General features: G+C 39.1%; 1 protein-coding gene across 1 annotated transcript in view; it reads left to right on the top strand.

Moving 5' to 3' along the window:
- Positions 1-663: 663 nt before the first annotated feature.
- DHX35 (DEAH-box helicase 35) overlaps positions 664-19,276 on the top strand; it is a 59,872-nt gene continuing 41,259 nt past the window's right edge. The window contains exons 1-4 of the mRNA XM_036752621.1: positions 664-736; positions 5,804-5,937; positions 14,326-14,418; positions 15,284-15,361. Coding sequence (XP_036608516.1) covers positions 697-736; positions 5,804-5,937; positions 14,326-14,418; positions 15,284-15,361 — 345 coding nt within the window. The 5' untranslated portion in view covers positions 664-696. The remainder of the gene's footprint in view (positions 737-5,803; positions 5,938-14,325; positions 14,419-15,283; positions 15,362-19,276) is intronic.

Here is a 19,276-nt window from a genome sequence, read left to right as displayed (position 1 = left end):
GCGTAACTGGTCAATCGATGGATAAAGTCTGAAAATACTCGCAGTCCACAAAACTTCAGACTGGCGGCTCGGTGAGAGCCGGGACCAGCCCTTTCCTTTCTCGGCGCCACATGGAGCCTGGCTTGGCACCTGCTACCCGCTTAATAAAAGTTTGACTGACCTCCCACCTCGGCAAAGGCGGGGGGGGGGGGCGGTATTTTCTCTTTCGAGACTTGCTTAATTTTTATAATTTTCAACACTTTTTTTGGAGGATGTGCTTTCTGTCGGGTTATGGACGTTTATAACACAATTGTGGATTTAGATGCGAGGGGGGCGAGGGTGGCGCGGATCCAGGGTTCGGTCGGGGTTCTAACGCAGCGCCCCCAGCCCTCTGCGCTGCAGGCGCGCGCTAACGGCCGCGCGAGTCCGCTGCTTTCAACCCTCCCCAGCTAGTAGAGAAGTCACGTGAGGCTGGGCGGAGGGGGGGGGGGGGAGGGGAAGGCGGTGCTTAGCGTCCCAGTCCCCTGACGCCGCCGCCGTAGGCCCCTAGTGTGGGGAAGCGGGAGTGGGAAGGGCAGAACGCGAGGCTTCACAGCTTCCGAGGCTGAGCTCGCGACAGCGCCGGCTACCTCTACCGCCCCGCCTCCCTCTCCTCGCTCGCTCTCGGGCTCTCCCGCGGCCGGGGGCGGAGCCCTCTCTGTGACCTTTCACCCCAACATGGCCGCGCCCATGGGGCCCGTGAAGTTCTGGAAACCCGGTAAGGCCCTGAAGGGGCTCAGGCTTGGTGGGATAAGGGGTGGGTTGGCCCCTTGACCAGGGCCCCTGCGCGCTCTCCTGGAGCACGTTTGAGAGGACGCAGCCCTTGGACCGGGGGTCTGCCCTTGTGTCTAGCAGCCTCTGCCCAGTCGCTCTCGTACCCGGTTCTTTGGCCGCGGCCGGAATCGAGGACCACCCCTCCCCCCTCCAGGGAAAGCTGGGCCCCTAGAGGGATGACCGCCCCCATTCCGCCGGCGCTTTAAGGTTTTGCAAAGAGCTTTCCTCACGACGGGGTCGATGGTCTCATTCCCATTTTACAGATGAAGGAACTGAGGTCCAGAGTAGGGAATTGGTCAGCTCAGGGTCGCACAGCCAAGACGTGGCGGTCGTTATTACTTGAACCCACGTCTCCGGCTTCCCCACCGGGCACCGGCGCTCTTTGCCATCCCCGCGGGCGGGCTCCTCTCCTCGCCCAGCGGTCAGACTCGGGCACCCGGGGAGCCCTCCCCTTGTGTGGTGCAGTTTCATAAATCTCTGTCACAAAGTTGGGCTTCTCTTTCCCCATCGCGCCTTTCCTCTGCCCTCCTTTTCTGGTCACTTTGTGCTCTCTTCGGTCACTTCTCGATCTTTAGCGTCAGGGTCTGTTCACAGGACCAAGAGGCGCTCCCACTCTCACCGTAACCTGCCTGTTGAGGCAAAGAGGATTGCAGGGGAGATGTCACTATGTGGCAGGTAGAGTTAGGGTTTCAGGGGCTTTTCCCAGCTCCGAGGCAAGATGTTAGTTATGAACAACAGGGAAGATGTGTGAGATCCTTAAGCATGGGATGCTTTCTGTAATGTTAGAGAACCAAAAAGGCATAGTTTTAAAATTCCATTTTCTTCATCATTTGTTAATTTCTGAACATTCATTTAGAAGTCTTTTTGAGTTCAGAATTCCCTCCACCAGTTGTGGGGAAAGCAAACAGTATGATACCCATTACATATGTAAAGTCATGCAAAACATTTCAGTATTTAGCCATTTTTAGAAGGAGAAGGAAGACAAGAAGAGAGGGGGAAAAATAATGCTTCCCTCAGAGTTCATCAGTTCTCTCTGGAGGTGGATGGTTTTTCATCCTGAGTCGTTTGGAATTGTCCTGGCTCAGACGGAATTATTTTCTGCAAATAATCTGTAGGCTGTCATTGTCCCCAAACGCAATCTTATGATTCAGCATTTTAAATTGCCCGCAATTAACAAGGAGCAAGAAATGAACAGTAATAATTAGAACAAAACAACCAATCTAATAAGTATCCTTAACAAATGGGATATGTATTTATCCCCTGCCTCGTTTTTTCAGGAAGATAATGACTGGTCAAAATGTGAACCCTGGATGTAAATTAATAGAAGCTTGATTGAATGATGGATATTTAAAGAATCAGATCTGATTTCTGTTTTGCTCGTCTTTAATAGTACAAATTGCTGCAATATTTTTATCTTCTCTCACATTTTGGAATGTCTCCTCAACCTGTATTCACACCCTCTCCACACATTTTCTCCCTTAGTTATCCTGAAGTCATTTTTTTTTAAATTGACAGTTCAGGACTGGATTTTAGTTACTGCAATCTAGCATTTGTCTACAAACAAACATTCATAAATTACTTTTTTTTTTTTTTTTGCAAATTGTAATTGTAGTTATTCAATCACCAGTTATTTACTGAGGAAGAGTTACTAGCTACTCTAAGAATAAGAAATAATAGAAATAACAATAAGGAAATAAATAAGAAATTTAAAAAAAACTTGAGAAGGCTTGGCCTTGGAAATAGTTCCAAATTAGTTTTTGTATTATTTAGACTATTTGGATTTTTTGAAGAATCAATACAAAAAAGAAGGAAAAGAGGATTGCTTTTGTTATACGTAAGATTTAATCAGATTTTTTTTCCTGTTTTCTAGACTATTAATGCTTCCTGCCTTAAACAACATATGAATTTATTGCTGCTGCAAGATATGCCCTCTCTAAGCAAATGAAAAGTTTCTACGTTGCATTTTTTTGTCCTTTATAGAGATAGAAGATTAACATTCACTTTCCCTTTTCATTTACTACTGTATTCAATGAGCCTTGGTCACTTTTAGCTAGTAAATAAATGCTTTTTTTTTTTTTTTTTTAAATTGTACTCAGAGTTTACATAGACACACGTAAAAATCAATTTAAGTTAAGATATTGAAGCAAGGATGTTCATTTTGGGTAAGTTTTACTCTGAGTTTTTATAAAAAGCCTTAAACAATTAATTTTCATAGGCTAAGGCTACTAATGGTACCCTTTTCCTTCTGGTTCTTTTTCCTTTTTTTAAATGAAGTTCAATAATACACTGAAGTGTATTGATTTCATTAGATTTTTAAAGTACGGAATCGCTTTAAAATTATGGTGAAAGAAACCAATGATTTTATTGGTTATAGGAGTTTTGGAAAAAAATATATATGTATGCAGAAAAACATGAAGGAAAAGGGAATACTGAATTGAAACAGCCATTAGTTGCATTTTATGGGTGAAGAAAACTGAGACATTTAAGATTTGATGATTTTTCAGAAATCTTATTAATAAAAGGCCTGGCTTTCATTGTTTTAAGTAAAGAATAGTGCTCCTCAGGCTGAAAATGATCATAAAAGATATAGAATGGGCTGGGGAATTTATTGGTAGTAGAAAACTTTATTGATATTCTGATTTGGTTGAATGGAAATCTTTTAAAGGGAGGAGACCAGGTAAATACTGTGTGGCAGCTGTCATATAAAAAGTTTCATAACAGAAGATACAGTGGTACCCTTAGCTATAGGAGAAGAAAGAGGTAAATGACGAAAAGGAAGCTTGGGTGGAGTAAAAACAGATGATGGAGGAAGTAGTGTCATTGAGAAGCAGTGTTACCAAATCACAAACACGAGGAAAAGGTTTCAGTTTTTTCAAATGGAGGAAATGTTCAGAGCAGAAATTTGTAAAGGGAATATTTTTAAAAATAAATTTTTGTTTTTATATTGCTTAAATTTCTCCTTGGATCCTTCTCCCAGAAAGCTATCATCTCATATAACAAATAATATTTTTTAAGAAAAAAAATCAGGTGTTGTGCTATACTCATTCTAGCCCCTGTGGATGCTGATGCTAGTGGATCTCTTGAGCTCAGGAGTTCAGTGGATTATGCCATTTAGGTGTCCCACTTAGTTCAGCATTGATATGGTGAGCCCATGGGAGCATGGAAGTCACCAGGTTGTCGAAGTCCAAATCAGAAATGGATCAGGTCAAAACTCCCATATAGTGGGATCAGGCAGTGAACAACCTCTGCCCTTCCAGTGTAGGTGAGATGGGGAGATTCTTAGTATTTTGAAAAAAAAGAACAAAGAAAGAAAAGGAAAAGGAAAACAAATTGAGAGGAAACTGGATTAGCAAAATTGATCAGAAGAATGTATTCTTTCTAATAGAGGCCAGGAGGGAAAGATTAAAAAAGAAAGACTGGAAGGTGAGAGAGAACATTGAAGAAGTTTGAAAAGGTGAAATTAAGTAGATTTCAGTTAAATGAAGGTGATAGTGGGGCAAATTATTTAATGAAAACTGACATTTATATAATACTTTAAAATTTACAAAGCATTTGCACTGTAGTATTTTGGTTTGTGTATGGTAACATCCTGATTATTTGGAAGTTAGAATTCTGTCCACCCTAGTCGTTCAGAAAATAAAAACTTAGAAATAAGTGAGAAAGACCCTTGAATGCCAAAATAGAATCCTAGAATTGGAAGGGTTCTTAGAAGCTATTTACTTTACCTTTGGGGTATGTGGGGTAATCAGGGAGGACTAGCACCTCTGGTGTGAGGCTTTGCCAAGCCCTTTTCGAGGCTGCTCATCCACTTTTGGTGGCCACCTGTCCAACTCTCCTTTGTGGCTCTAAGAAGCTGTAGCATGTGCAGCAGCCACACCCCGGTAAACTATCTCAGCAGACGTGCTAAACCAGGTTGAGGGTATCTGAGAGGCCTCAAACCTGTCTGTGAGTTAGGGGGATGTCTGCCCCAAGCATGGGAAGTCTTCCTTCAGTGGAGTAGTAATAATTTGTTCCAGCAGCCATGAAGGTGGCTGGAGCAGGTGCTGTGTTGCTCTTAGAGTGCACTTTACCACTTTTATCTTTCCAGCCAATGTACAGATCTCTTATAAGAGTTTTTAAGTTAGGGTCTGTGAACTGTTTTTAAAAAAAATATTTTGGTAACTGTACTTTAAATGCAATTGTTTTTCTTCGTACTTTGAGCACTTAAAGACATTATCTTGAGAAGGGGTCCTTAAGTTTCACCAGACTGCCAAGGGAATATTGATGCAAAAAGGTTAAGAACCCTTGGTTTATGGTATTCTTTACAGACATTAAAGCTTATTTTGAGCATTTTCATTGCTAGAGACTCAGTCTTGTTTCACATAACAGCTAGAATTATTAGAAAATTATTCTTAGTTTAACAGAAAATCTGCCTTATTTCAATTTCGATCTGGTTTAGCCTTGTAGAGCCACATGGAATAATTCTTTAGTTGGTAAACTTTATGAAAGTAGAGGCTTTTTTGCTTCATCTTTGTCCCTTGCATTGTGTCCTATACATTGTACACATTCTGTAGTTACTTCTAGAATAATTGATTTTAATCCTTCCCTGTGTCAGCTTTTCAGACACTTGAAGACAGCTATCATGTATATTACCCCCTCCCCCTTTCCAAACCTCCTTAAGTTGTCCATTCTCCATTGTGAACATCCGCAGATACTTCAGCTTTCCTATGAGAGTTTCCGGGCTCTCCAGCATCCTCCTGATTACCTTTTTTGGATGCATTGCAATTAATCTTTCTATCCTTGAAATGTATCACACAGTACCAAGTGCCGCGGGATTATCTCTGCCTTCCATGTTCCCGATACTGTAATCTGTACGAGGGTAAACGTTTTCCTCTTCTGATACACACATTTCAAGATACTTTCCCTAAGGCAAAATTTAGTAACATAATATAAAAATACATTGGGTATTTTAATTTTTCTATATTTATCTGTTCATAAGATGACAGGACTTCAATAAATATTTATCTTATAGGCACAGAAGGCCCAGGTATCAGCATCTCAGAAGAGAGACAAAGTACAGCAGAGAGCTCTGGAACCGCTGTTATTTATAATCCTCATGCTGCCCTTTCTATAGAACAGCAGAGACAGAAGTTACCAGTTTTTAAGGTACTGTTTTATTCCAATATGCCTAAATTGTGTGCTCATTGACAATTTTTATATTCAATTCAGCAAACATTTATTAAGCCTCTACTATGTGCTAGTCACTATGCTAGGTACTGGAGATTAAAAGACAGAAAAGAAACACCTTCTGTCTTTAGGGAGTTTACTTTCTACTGGGGATAAACAAGGTGAATGCAGATAAGTAAATATAAAATGCATGCACAGTAAATCCAAAGTAATTTTGGGGAGGCAGAGAGAGCACTAACAACTGAGAGAATAAGGAATGACTGCGAACTTGAGCGGAGCCTTGAAGGAAGCTAGAGATTCCAAAAGTCAGAAGGGAAGAGGGAGGGCATTCAAGGCATGGGGGATAGTCTGTACAAAGGTAGAGGGGTGGGAGATGGAATGTTGGATATAGCAAATAGACTAGTTTGTCTGAAACATTGAATACAATTAAGGGTAGTAATGTGAAATTACTGTAGAAAAATAGGAGTCTGACTGAAGGATTTAAAATGCTAAACCAAAGTGTTTGTATTTTATCTTAGAGGCAGTTAGGAACCACTAAAAGTTCTTTAGCTCTGAAGTGACCTGGTCAGAACTACACTTTAGGAATATCAATTTGGTAGCCATGTGGAGAGGGGAAAGACTGATGGCTGGGAGACCAGTTTGGAGGCTGTTGCAGTATTCCAGGCAAGAGGTGATGAGAGCCTGAATTAGGGCTATACGAACAGAGAGAGGGGGACAGATGGCAGAGAGGTAAAGATAGAGTTGACGGGACTGGAGACTAGATAGAAATGGAGGGGTGAGAGGAAAGAGTAGATAAAAGAATGAATGGAAAAGCATTTATTAAATAACTGTTATATGCTAGGCCTGATATTAAGGACTGGGTATAAAGAATATATAGAGACAACCCTTGCCCTAAAGGAGCTTCTAGTCTGATATGGTGAGACAGCTCATAGGAGAGTAGTGGCTAGGGAAGTGAGTTTTGTTGTCTCAGAGATGATGAATTGATGTATGGGGCAGTCAAGTGATTTGACCTTCCCTGAAATAATTGTATTATTGATCCAGAGCAAGAGGTGGAAGGTAGGTTAGAGGAAGGAGGTGTATGTGACAGATGGCCTGGGTGGAGGACTAGATGGTATATGAAAATGAAACATGGTATGGTGTCTAGTGTCACCAGCAGATATAGCGGGCTACTTTTCGTTCACATGGTCACCATTCAGTCCAAGCCCTATGGGCTAGGGCAGGAATTAAAAAATGAGTAGATTAATTTCCATAGGGGCGAGGTTGGGATTCTGGGTGACTGGAATTATAGTGATGCCCTTGACAGAAGTAGGGAAGATGGGAGAAGGGGTGGATTTGAGGAGATCATGAGTTTTGTTCTGGTCATGTTGAGTTTGAGATACTTTTGGGACATCTAGACGATGGAGGAATTGAATTGCAAGAGAAAGATACAGCTTTGGAGTTTGTCTGCTTAGAGATGATAATTGAGTCTTTGGGAGCTGTGGAACTCACTGAGACAGATTGTATATATGGAAACTAGTGTATAGCCAGTTTTAGGTTTTTTAAATACATTTTATTCATGTGCTTAATTTTTGTATCACCTACATTTCCTACTTGATTTGCCTCCCAGAGAACTAGTCTTAATAATAAAGAATTTTTTTAAAAAGAAAAAATGGTTTTGTAAAACTAATCAAAATATCAAAAAAGTATGATGTCATAGGCAGTATTTTATGCCAGCGCTTCTTAAACTTTTTCTACTCTTGACCCCTTCAGCGATTCTTAAACTATGACCTTATACATCCAAGGAATAGGGGGTGAGGGCAGAGATATCTTTTTATATCTCTTTTTTGGGCCAAGTTTGGTGGTGATAATTTTGCAGCCTTTAGTTTTGATTGTTTTGGTCTTTTTCCATTTACATTGCTGTAATCATTGTATATATTTGTATTCTTGGTTCCTCTTACTTCACTTTGTATCAGTTGATCCTAATCTTTATATACTTCTCTGCAATACTTTTTAAAATTTCTCTAAAACATTATATTAGAACATGTCAAAGACCTATGAATCCTGAAACCTGCTACCTCTCACAACTTGTGAAATATTTGGAATTATTTTTGTTTGTTAAGAGTAACCTTATACAAATCTTGAAAGACTTTAGTGTTTTTCCAGTTAGATATCATATTACTTGAAAATATGAAAACATTTTTTAAATCTTTCCTTTAAATTAATTAGGAATATCATATGTTTATTATCTACAATATATATTTTACTCCAACAAAGTCATCTTTTTGTTCCTTAACGACGTACAGATTTGACCCTGTTTTCTCAAAGTCTATGCCAGTAGAGGGACAAGCTTTGACAGATCTGGTCAGATTAGAAAAACTTTAGACATCAGCAATGGACTATCTTATGTTTGTTGTCTGAGGAGTAGCCTGGGATAGTTCAGAGGGGCTCATCACCAGATTAGCTATCTCAGAGTGATGAGTTTTTCAACTATAGCAAATCCCAAAGAATGTTTTCTACAGGGATAGTGATATGATCTGTGTCAGTTGGGGGAGACCCAAACTAATACACAGATTCTTGAAGTATTGAAACAAGTATAATTACATCAGTTAATCAGTAAGCATTTATTAAGTGCCTCTGGTAGGCCCTGGGGATACAAAGATGAAGCCTCTGAACTCAGGGAGCTTACAGTCTAACTGAAGAGATAATCAGTAATAGCTCATCCTATTTATTAAGTGCCTCCTGTGAGCCAGGCACTGTGCTAAGCATTGAGGATACAAAGAAAGGCAAAAGACAGTCCTCCTCAGGCTACTTCCATTTTAATGGGGAAGACAACATGCATATAAATAGGTATGTGCAAGATACATATAGGGCAGGAGGAGAGGAATCCTAGAGGGGAGAGCTCTGAGATCTGGGGTGAATGGGAAATGTCTCCTGCAGAAGGCAGTGTTTAAGCTGATCCTTGAAGAAGGCCCAGGAAACTAGGAAATAGAGGTGAAGAGGGAGATCATTGCAGGCAGGGACAGACAGTGCAAAGGTGTGGAGATGGGAGATATCATATTGTGTTTGAGGAACAGCTAGGGCAGGGCTGGGGAACCTGTGGCTCCTTAAGACCACATCCCTGTAGGTCCTCAAGTGGGGCCCTTTTGACTGTATCTAAACTTCACAGAACAAATCCCCTTAATAAAAGGATTTGTTCTGTAAAACTTGGACTCAGACTCAGTCAGAAGGCCCCACCCAAGGACAACGTGTGGTCTCAAGGTTGCAGGTTCCCCACCCCTCATCCAGAGGGTCAGTGTCACTGGATCATGGAATATGTGGAGGAGAGTAAAGTAAAAGAAGATTGGAAAGGTAGGAAGGGACCCACTTGTGAAGAGCTTTCAGTGCCAAAAAGGATTTTATGTTTGATCTTACAGATAATAAGGACTCTCTGGAATATGTGGGGACCATGGTCAGACTTGTGCTTGAGAAGATTACTTTGGCAGTTATGTGGAGGAGAAGTAAGGAAAGACTTAGGTAGAGAGACCGATTAGGAGGCTGTTGCAGGAGTGCAAAGAAGAGGTGATGAAAACCTGAACTCCTTTGATGGCTGTAAGTAGAGAGAAAGGGACACAGATGAAAGATGTTGTCAAGGTAGAAATGACAAAGGTTGGCCACTGATTGGATATGTGGGTATATTCAGTGAGAGTGAGGAATCAGGTGTGACTGAGGCGGTGGACCTCTGTCACTGGAAGAAGGGTAGTACTCTATCCTAGGTGATAGAGAAGCTCAGAAGAGGGGAGGATTTAGTAGGAAAGATAACTGGTAAGGTGAGACTGGAACTGAGGCCAGAGACTAGGATTGGATTTATAGATCTGGGAATCATCAGCATAAAAATGACAATAGCACCCATGGGAACTGATGAAATTGCCAAATAGAACAGAGAGAAAAGAGAATAAGACCCAGGACAGAGCCCTGGAGGACACCCACAGTTAGTGGGCATGACATGGTTGAAGAGCCAGTAAAGGAGACTGAAAAGGAGTAATGAGATAGGTGGAAAGAAAACCAGGAGAGAGAAGTGTCATGAAAACCCAAAGATGCCATTGAGGAGGGTCAGTGTATTAAATGCTACAGAGAAGTCAAGAAGGTATGACAGTTGAGGAAAGCCTTTTAGATCTGACAAATAAGAGATCATTGGTAACTTTGGAGAGAGCATTTTCAGTTGAATGATAAAGTTGGAAGTCATAAACAAGAAAGGAGATTAAGTAATTGTACAAGCTGTAAGAATAATCAGAAAGGAAAAATGCTAGAATGACTTAAACAGCACAGTACTTTGTATTTAAAGGGAGTTTATTATATTAACAAGAAAAATGACAAGGAAAAGTCTCTGCTAGGTTTAAATTTGTGAGTCTATGATCTAATGAAAGGATTGGTTTATTGTTCAGGATAGAAGGTATAAAGTTAATGGACTGCAGAAATATTTTGCTTCCATCTTTTCTGTCAAAGAGAATGATTTATAGGTCTGTCAAAGTAGGATGAACATCATTAAGCAGAAATACAAGTGTATGATAGGTGAGGAAATAGTAAGAAAAGCCCTGTTATTACACATGAGTTATACTGTCTTACCCCAGATGAGTGACACCCCAGTGTAGGAAATTCCTTGTACTTTTTGAGGATATGTAGGGGAAAAATTGATAGGTGCCAAAGGTTAGAAACAGGCAAATAAATTTTTTTTTCCAAAAAGTGGGGTTCCAGTAATTATAGATTGATGAGCTTGATGTCACTTTCCAGCAAAATGCTAGAATGGGTAATTAAATAGTTGGTCTCTGAATCTTTTTTTTAAAAATTAACTTATTTCTTTTTAGCTTTCAGCATTCACTTCCATAAGTTTTTGATCTCTGAATCTTTAGAAAGGAAAGCAGTGATCATTAGGAGCCAGCATGGATTCAGTAAGAATAAGTTGTGCTATGTAACCAAATTTCCTTTTTTAACAGGTTATCAGGCTGATATGTCAGGGAAAGCTGTAGCTCATATGTCTGGATTGTGTGTAATTGTTATCATAGCCTACATTTATGTAACATCTTAAAGTCACAGAATACTTTATATACGTTTTCTCATTTATCCTCACAATCCTGTAAAACAGGGAGTACAAGTATTATCATTCTGATTTTACAGATGAGTCCTCATTTGCAAGTTATTTGATAGCCTGTCATGCTATATTTGTAAACCTGACAGATGATTATACATTGGATTATACTACGTGTAAAGTGTATTTATAAGTGGTGAATGTCTGGATCAGTAATGTATTGGAAGCAGGTCTATAGAGCAGTATTCTGCAGTTTCGACTGTGGCTCAAATGACTTAGATGAAAATGTATGCCAGTGACATAGTGGATATGAAAGGTTGGATTATGGAAACTGTGTAAAGACTAATGGGTTTGGAGTTAGCGAAGCCAGGCTCACCTCCAAACTGTGCACTTACTACCTCTTTTGTGAACTTGGACAAGTCACCTAATCTGTTTGAGCCTCAGTTTCCTCATCTGTAAAATGAGGGAGATTGACTAGATAACATCTAATGTCCCATCCAGCCCCAAAGCTATTATCCTGTTACCTATTGTATCTTGGTTGGAATGATAGGAAAAATTTAAAAAAAATAAAATAAAAATTTGTCAACATCAACCAAAGCAATCAAATAAAACGAGGAACAAAATATTATCTTAGCCTTTGACAAGGCATAACCAAACGAACTGATAAATAAATTTTTTTGTTTTCTTTAAAAAAATCCTTTTCTTTATAAATTTGACAAATAGTCACATAAACCCACAAAAACAAAGAATAAGGTAAAATTGAGTAGGCATAAGTTTAAAGTCTTACAATTAGGTTTTTAAAAATCATCTGCTGGAGTATAGAGTTTTAGAGCTGGAAGGAACCTTAGGATTAGGAAATTGTGCCTAGACAGCAGTTCACTTGAAAACAACTTGGGAATTTTAGTTGATTACAGGCTCAGTTTCAGAATGTAATGTGAGGTGACTGCCGAAAAAGCTCAAGTGACCTTAGGCTGCATTCCAGAACAGTAGCTAGGTGGCAAAATGGATAGGGCTCTGGACCTGGAGTCAAGAAGACCCCAATTCAAATGTAGCCTCAGACACTAGCTGTGTGACCCCGGGCAAGTCACTTAACCTCTGACTGCATGTGTCCTCATCTGTAAAATGAGGATAATAATCGTACCTACCTCCTAGGATTGTTGTAAGGATAAATGAGATATTTGTAAAGCACTCTCTAAACTGGGGGTTAGAGTACTGTAATCAGAATGTAGTACTCTTTGCTGACTTGACCACATATTCTTTTCTATTTTGAGTACTATATTTTGAGAGAGATACTGACTGACTGTGCCAAAACAAGCATGGAGCGATTAGAGCTCTTCTCTGGATGCCAACATCTACATGTAGAGGTGGAAGATAGATTTCCACTTCTCCCCCAGCACTGACAGTCCAACTAACCCATTTCTTCCCTCTCACCTGTCACCTCCTAAAAGCTAGCAACCAGCTGTACAGCCCTTCTCCTACCCAGCCTTATCAGCCACCCCTGCCTTGTGCCTAAGTAGCACCTTGCCTAGGAACCTTGAGGCCACGAGACAGCTAGGATTGGAAGCAACACGTCGGCCATGATACTTCCTTTCTTCTCCTATCTTCCCTCCTCCTGTAGTATACTCAGCATTTACCCATCTCCATTTCTGCCATCCCCTGCCTTCTGGCCTTCTTTTTCCCTTGAACCCTCTGAATCTTTTATCTGTGGTGACGTAGTGGATAGACTGCTGAATTTAGAGTAAAAAACCTGAGTCAGAATTCTGACTGTGGCTCTTAATAGTTTTGTGACCTTAGGCAAGTCACTTCCACTTTCTGCACACCATTTTTATCTTCTGTAAAATGAAGTGCTGAAGGCGGTTGCAGGGGTTGTGAATGGAAAAAGTTTAAGAAGCCCTGGAGTAGATAATCTTCAAGATTAGTTCTAGCTCCATGTCTGTGATTCCTGTATCCTAGATCTCTTCCTTTCATGTTTCTCCCTTCTCCTAGTGCTCATTGAAACTCAGTCTTTACCTGAAGACAGCCTATTTCTTGACATCCTCTTCAAGGCTGACTGCCCCTTTTTTCTTTACCTCCTGACTCTCAGGGCCAGAAACTGGAGGCATACTCTTTGCTTCTGATAGCACCAGTCAGAAACCACCTGTTCTCCCTTAAAGGTCATTTCATCCTGTTCAGGTACTTGTTGCTGTTATCCGTGGACCTCCAGGTCATTCTACCTCCTCTCCAATAAATTCAGTACTGGATTCATAGCCTTCTTTACCCCAGCTTGTACCAGAGGTGGGGAAACTGTGGCCTCAAGGCCACATGTGGCCCTTTGACTGAATCCAAACTTCACAGAACAAATCCCCTTAATAAAAACATTTGTTCTGTAAAACTTGGACTCAGTTAAAAGGACCTAGAAGGTCACATATGGCCTCAAGGTCTCAGGTTCCCCACCCATGTATACCCTTCAGACACACTGTCCTCACAGTTACTTATCCTTATCAATTCCCATGACTCTTGTCTCTAATTTACCTTAACCATGTACAGGAGTGTTAGTTTGTACCTCCCTTCTGCCCCATCTGATCAACTGAATTTGCCCCAGGTTTCAGGATTCCTTTTTGTGACACTGATCGGGGGTTCTTAACTTTTTTTTTTGTGTCATGGACTTCTTTGGCAGTCTAGTGAAGCCCATGGACCCCTTCTTAGAATGTTTTTAAAGACATAGAATAAAAAGATTTTGATTGGAAATGATGCCAGTTTTATCAAAATACAGTTATCAAAATATATCTATTTTTTAAAAGTTCAAGTTAAGAACCCCTGCTCTAGATACTGAAAAAGTGCAACCTGTCCAAAGAATAGTGATCCAGCTCGTGTGGGGATTCTAAGTGTCATACGCAGAATGATTAAAGGAGCTGGCAATGTTTAGCCTGGAGAAGAGAAGACTTAGAAAGGAGGACGAGATAACTCTCCTCAGACACTTGAAGGGCAATCATGTGGAAAGGGAATATTGGTAATAATAGCTTACCTTTATATAGATAGTACTTTATACATGTCCTTCACCACAGTCACTGAACAACTTTTACCTCTAGTTCCCTTTACTTTTTATGAATAAAGGAAAATAAGCTATATATTGAAAAACACACACACATATACATATATACATATATATATTCTGTAAGTAACTGGTTTGTGAATATCTTTAGAATTAAAGATTCAACCATCTCTAAAATATGCTCACTTAAAATAAACTGCCCTTAAGAAATAAACTAATTTCACAGATTATAAAGAATGTTTGTTTTTGTTGTTTCATATAGCTCATTGCTTTTTCATTTTTTTTTCCATTTCAGCTTAGAAATCATATCTTATACTTAATAGAAAACTATCAGACAGTGGTGATTGTTGGAGAAACGGGGTGTGGGAAAACTACACAGATTCCACAAGTGAGTATGTGTTTAATATTTGCTGATTTTTGCTTAGATTCAGATAAAATGTTTTTGAGGAGTGATTGTTAACTTCAACTATTTCTTTTCTCTTGTACTAAAGCCTTAAAACAAAATATTTCTTGGCAGCTAAGGATTTTTTTTCTTGAAACCATTTGGGCTATTTTGATAAATTCTTTGATAGTATACTAGTAACCATTATCTTATTCTTCTAGATTTATAAACCTTTTTATAGTTACATTTTTATATAACACCTTTCTTTTGAACTTCTCAAACTACTGAATCTCCATGCACTAAACATTTCTGAAGTGTGTGGATCCTTCTTGATATTATTAAATGTGAATAATATATTTCTCAAAATGAGCAAAATATAAAAGCAAGTAATTTTCTCGTGAGATGCCTGATACAATGAAAAGGGCACTGAATGTGGAGTTAAAGGGCCTACCTCTGTCACTCCTGTCCCTACTGTGTGATCTGGGGCAAGTTTGTGGCCAAGTTAAGTGATGGAGTTGGACTAGGTGGTCTCTAAAGTACCTTCCAGCTTTAAATTTATTATCCTTATGTTATATACACTTTGGATTAGTTCTATTTATTTTATCTTTTTCTATTATCTGTTACCTGTCATCTCTGTATTTATCTATTCTATTTATGATTCTTATGATATGTACACTTTGGATTAATTCTGTTTTCAGTAGAATTCTTTATAATCCAAGTAATAAGACCTTGCTGACTCTAGCAAGGAATGTAAATGTGAAACAAAAATTCTGAATTCTGGAAAAGATTCTTGTAGTAATGAAAATCAGTCAGTTAAACTAAACTGTTTATTATATGTTACAGAGGTACATTGACTTTATTTTATTTGTAGTATCTGGCAGAAGCTGGCTGGACAGCAGAGGGAAGAGTAGTAGGAGTGACCCAGCCACGAAGAGTGGCTGCTGTTTCAGTAAGTTTCATTAGCATTTCTTTTTCTCCTCAGAGTCTGTCTTTACTTTCAAGAATTATTATGTGTCACTTTACAAATACTACAGATGAAGAAGAAAGATTGTTTAATACTTTGTCCATCAGATATTTTTGATCAATTTTGGGTTGTAATTCAGTGATTACATAATACTTTTTCCATTGTGGCCCTTCTTTCTTTATTGTCCTCAGCTTAGAAATATCAATAAAATTAATTACATTTGTTACTGACCAATATTTCTTTAGTTGGGCATCTCAAAAACTTCAAGTCAGTATTTGAATAAATAAGCATAAAATTGGTTGAGGATGTGGCTGAATGTTAATAAAACAATGCCTAGCAAGTGACAGTTATTTTGCAGAATATTTTTACCATATTGGAAGGAGAGGATTTTTTTTTTTTTTGGTTCTGTTTCTGGTGTTTATTGCTGAGGTTCATCTGCTTTTAACATGTTACAATTTGGGTTGTATCCAAGAATATTGCAGTAAATCCTCTATTCTGAGGGCAAATTGTTTAACTTAATGACAGTCACATTAAAATAATTGTAGCAGTTATCAGTATTTTAGAGGCAAGTTTTTCAGGAATCCAGATCCCAATCTACACCCAACGTTAACCACAAGTCTTCCTAGAGGCAAAGGTCGTCCTTTTAAAGGAAATGATTTATGCAAATTAATCTGTGTAGCACACAAGTAGTTCCATCGAGTTTGGAAGCGGTTTCTCTTCTTTCTGAAATTCAAGAGCAATCACACTCACAGTGCAAATCAGGTTTCTTTGCCTCTCTTTGCTTAATTTTTTTTTTCATTTGTTAACTGGATAATAGTATCTGCCAACTTGTCATACAGGGTTGTCGTGAGATTAAGTGCACACAATGAAATGCTAGGGCTTTTTCTAGGGGAATGAGGAGGAAAGGAACAAGTACTTATTAAGTGCCTTCTGCGTGCCAGACACTGGTCTAAGTACTTCATCAGTATAATCTCATGTGATCCAACGACAGCCCGGAGAGTAGGTGCTGTTATTATTCCCTTTTCTCAGATGAAGAAGCGGAGGCAGACAGGTTAAGGAATCAGGGTAACATAGCTAATAAGTGTTTGAGATAGGATTTGAACTCCTTTGATCTTCTTGACTCCAGAGTCTGCGCTCTATCTACTGTCACCTAGCTACCGTAGATTCACATATTTTTATATTTTGTCATTGGAGAGAGGGGTCACATGTTCATCCCCCAGCACCATTTCCTTTATTATTTATTATAAGTGCAAATACTTGGAGAGTCTGTGATTTCATTGATGTGGGCACTCTGTCCAAAAATGCAGATCATAACCCTTCCATGCCTTCCTATCTTGTGCTTTTCTTGTTCATATCCTCCCATAACAAGAATCATCTACAGTGGAGCTCCTCCATGGTCTGGGAGCATTCCTCTAAATCTCTTGACATTGAGTAGATACCGGTGGAGTACCTGGACTATCCATTGGTTTTTTCCTCACTCTTGCTATTTTGACTGGCCTACTTCATTTTCTGGTCATAAACCTCTTTAATGATAATTCCTTGTGCCCCTTGGTAGTATGATGCCTACCGTGCACCTCTACATTGCCCTCTAGGTAACACACACTTTTTATCCTTCTGAGAATTTGGTTTTCTATGACTTGAAACAACATGATATTACTTGTAGAATACTGATGTTTTTAAAAACACCAAAAACTATGGGCCATTATTACAGGGAGAAGCTTTTGGTTATTCAGAGCTCTGCACTCAGGCCACTTTCCCCCTAATTCAGTTCTGGACCTGTTTGTTGTCCATCTGGAGAGTCTGTCTTCTGATGGACCAACTCTGTGCCATCTTTTTGAATATTATAGTCTGGATATTAAGTGCCCTTTATCTGATTGATTTTTTCAGTGAATGCTTCTGAGTAATTATGGATCTGATTAATAGGCTAGGCATTTAAATTTTTAAATTTTATTTTTATTCATTCTATTTTTTTATTGCATTAATTTTTAAGTATATCTTTCTTTCCCCTTCATGTGAAGTTAGGTAGCACAGTGGATAGAGTCAGGTAGCTCTGAATGCAAGTCAGGCTTTAGACATTTACTAGTGTGATCCAGGCAAGTCACTTAATTGCTTTCTGCGTCAGTTTCCTCATATGTAGAAAGGAGATAATAGTAGTACCTATCTCCCGGGGTTGTTGTGAGAATCAAATAAGATAATACAGTTATCCCTTCCACATGGTGGGAGTTAGGGGTGTGGCATCTCCACTATTTGGCAAAAGTTTTTGGCCCGCCCTTCGTACCAGAGAAGAAGTCTGAATTACTGTGGTATTAAAAGATAAAATATGTTGATATTATACTATACTATACTATATATATATATTTTATGCATTTCTGAGTTTCTAAACTTTTTCTGTATTGTTTGTTGGCCTTTGCATGTCATCTGTGGCTTCTGCAAAACTCCCTAAAAACTCCCATTTAATTTCTTTAACCAACCTGTGATGTAGCAAATCCACAATGGGGAAAGTTGCAGTGTGGAAGGGATAACTATTTATAAAGCACTTAGCACAGTGCCTCACACATTGTAGGCATTTAATAAATGTTTTTTTCCCTTTCCCACCCTCCTTTCTTTTCTAATATAATCATCCCTTATTAGTAAGATTTAAAAAGAAAGGAAAAAAAGCAGTTCAACAAAACCAAGCAACACTTTGACTGAGTCTGACAGTGTATATGATATTCCACACTTATAGCCCCCCACTTCTGCAGCGAAAGGAATATGGAACATTTTCTCAACTCTTCTTCAGGGCCACATTTGGTCATTGTAATTACACAGTGTTCATTTGTTTGTTTTTTAATTGTTCTTTCTGCTATAGTCATTGCGTATATTGTTTTCCTGGTTCTTTTTAGTTTATTCTTCATCACTTCGTATTAGCATGGTACTCTGTATTCTTCTTATTCTTTTCTTTCTTATAGCACAATAATATCTGTTTTATTTTAAATTTAGTTTCTTTTTAATTAAGAAAAATCTATTTTCTTTTCTCCTTTGAGGAAAAAAGAAAACAAGCCCTTTTAACAATTATGCATAATCAAAGAAAACAGATTCTTTCATTGGCTATGTCCCAAACCTTTATGTGGTAGTCTGAATCCTTAATATCACTTCCCTGTCAGATAAGTAGACTTCATCATTGTTCCTCTGTAATTGCTGTTGGTCATTGTTTGATTAGTCCTTAGGGCTTTCAGTGTTGTGATGATGGTATGTATTATTCTCTTGGTTTGCCCCATTTTACTCTGTATCATTTCATACAAATTTCCCAGAATTCTCTGAAACTTTGTTCTCTTCACCACCATTTCTTATATACCACAATTTGTTCATCCAGTCCCCAATGATGAGTACCTCTGTGATTTCCAGTATTTTGCCACTACAAAAAGAGCCTTTATTGAGTGGTACAGCCATAACTCATTACATTCATGTATCACAGTCTGTTTAGTTATTCCCTAACTGATAGGCACCTATTTCATCTCCATTGTTTTGCTGCCACCAAAAGTGTTGCTATGAATATTTTGGCATATGTAGGAATGTTTTGTCCCACAGCGTCATATGCCTAACAATGAGATCTGTTGGTTAAGAGATGTGGACACTTTAGGCATGTTCATATTTTTTCTAGAAGTGGCATGACATCATGCATAGAGTAGATCTCTGAGTCAGAAAGATTTGGACTCTACTGCTTTGGTAGATGTTGTTTGTGTTGCACTGGGCAAGTCACTCTCTTAGCACCCCAGGCAGCTCTCTGAGACTGTTTTGGTGTAGCTGCTGATCTGTATTGATAGGAGAGTTTCTAGACAAATGCCACTTCTCTCACCCTGGCCCCAACGTTTTCTGTGGCTATCACTTAGCCAGATTTTCTAATATTCTCTTGCTGGGTTT

Source organism: Trichosurus vulpecula, chromosome 3 (genome assembly GCF_011100635.1).
Source record: "Trichosurus vulpecula isolate mTriVul1 chromosome 3, mTriVul1.pri, whole genome shotgun sequence".
NCBI lineage: Eukaryota > Metazoa > Chordata > Mammalia > Diprotodontia > Phalangeridae > Trichosurus > Trichosurus vulpecula.
The sequence above is the reverse complement of the archived record's forward strand: the minus strand, read 5'-3'. Positions and strand labels throughout refer to the sequence as shown.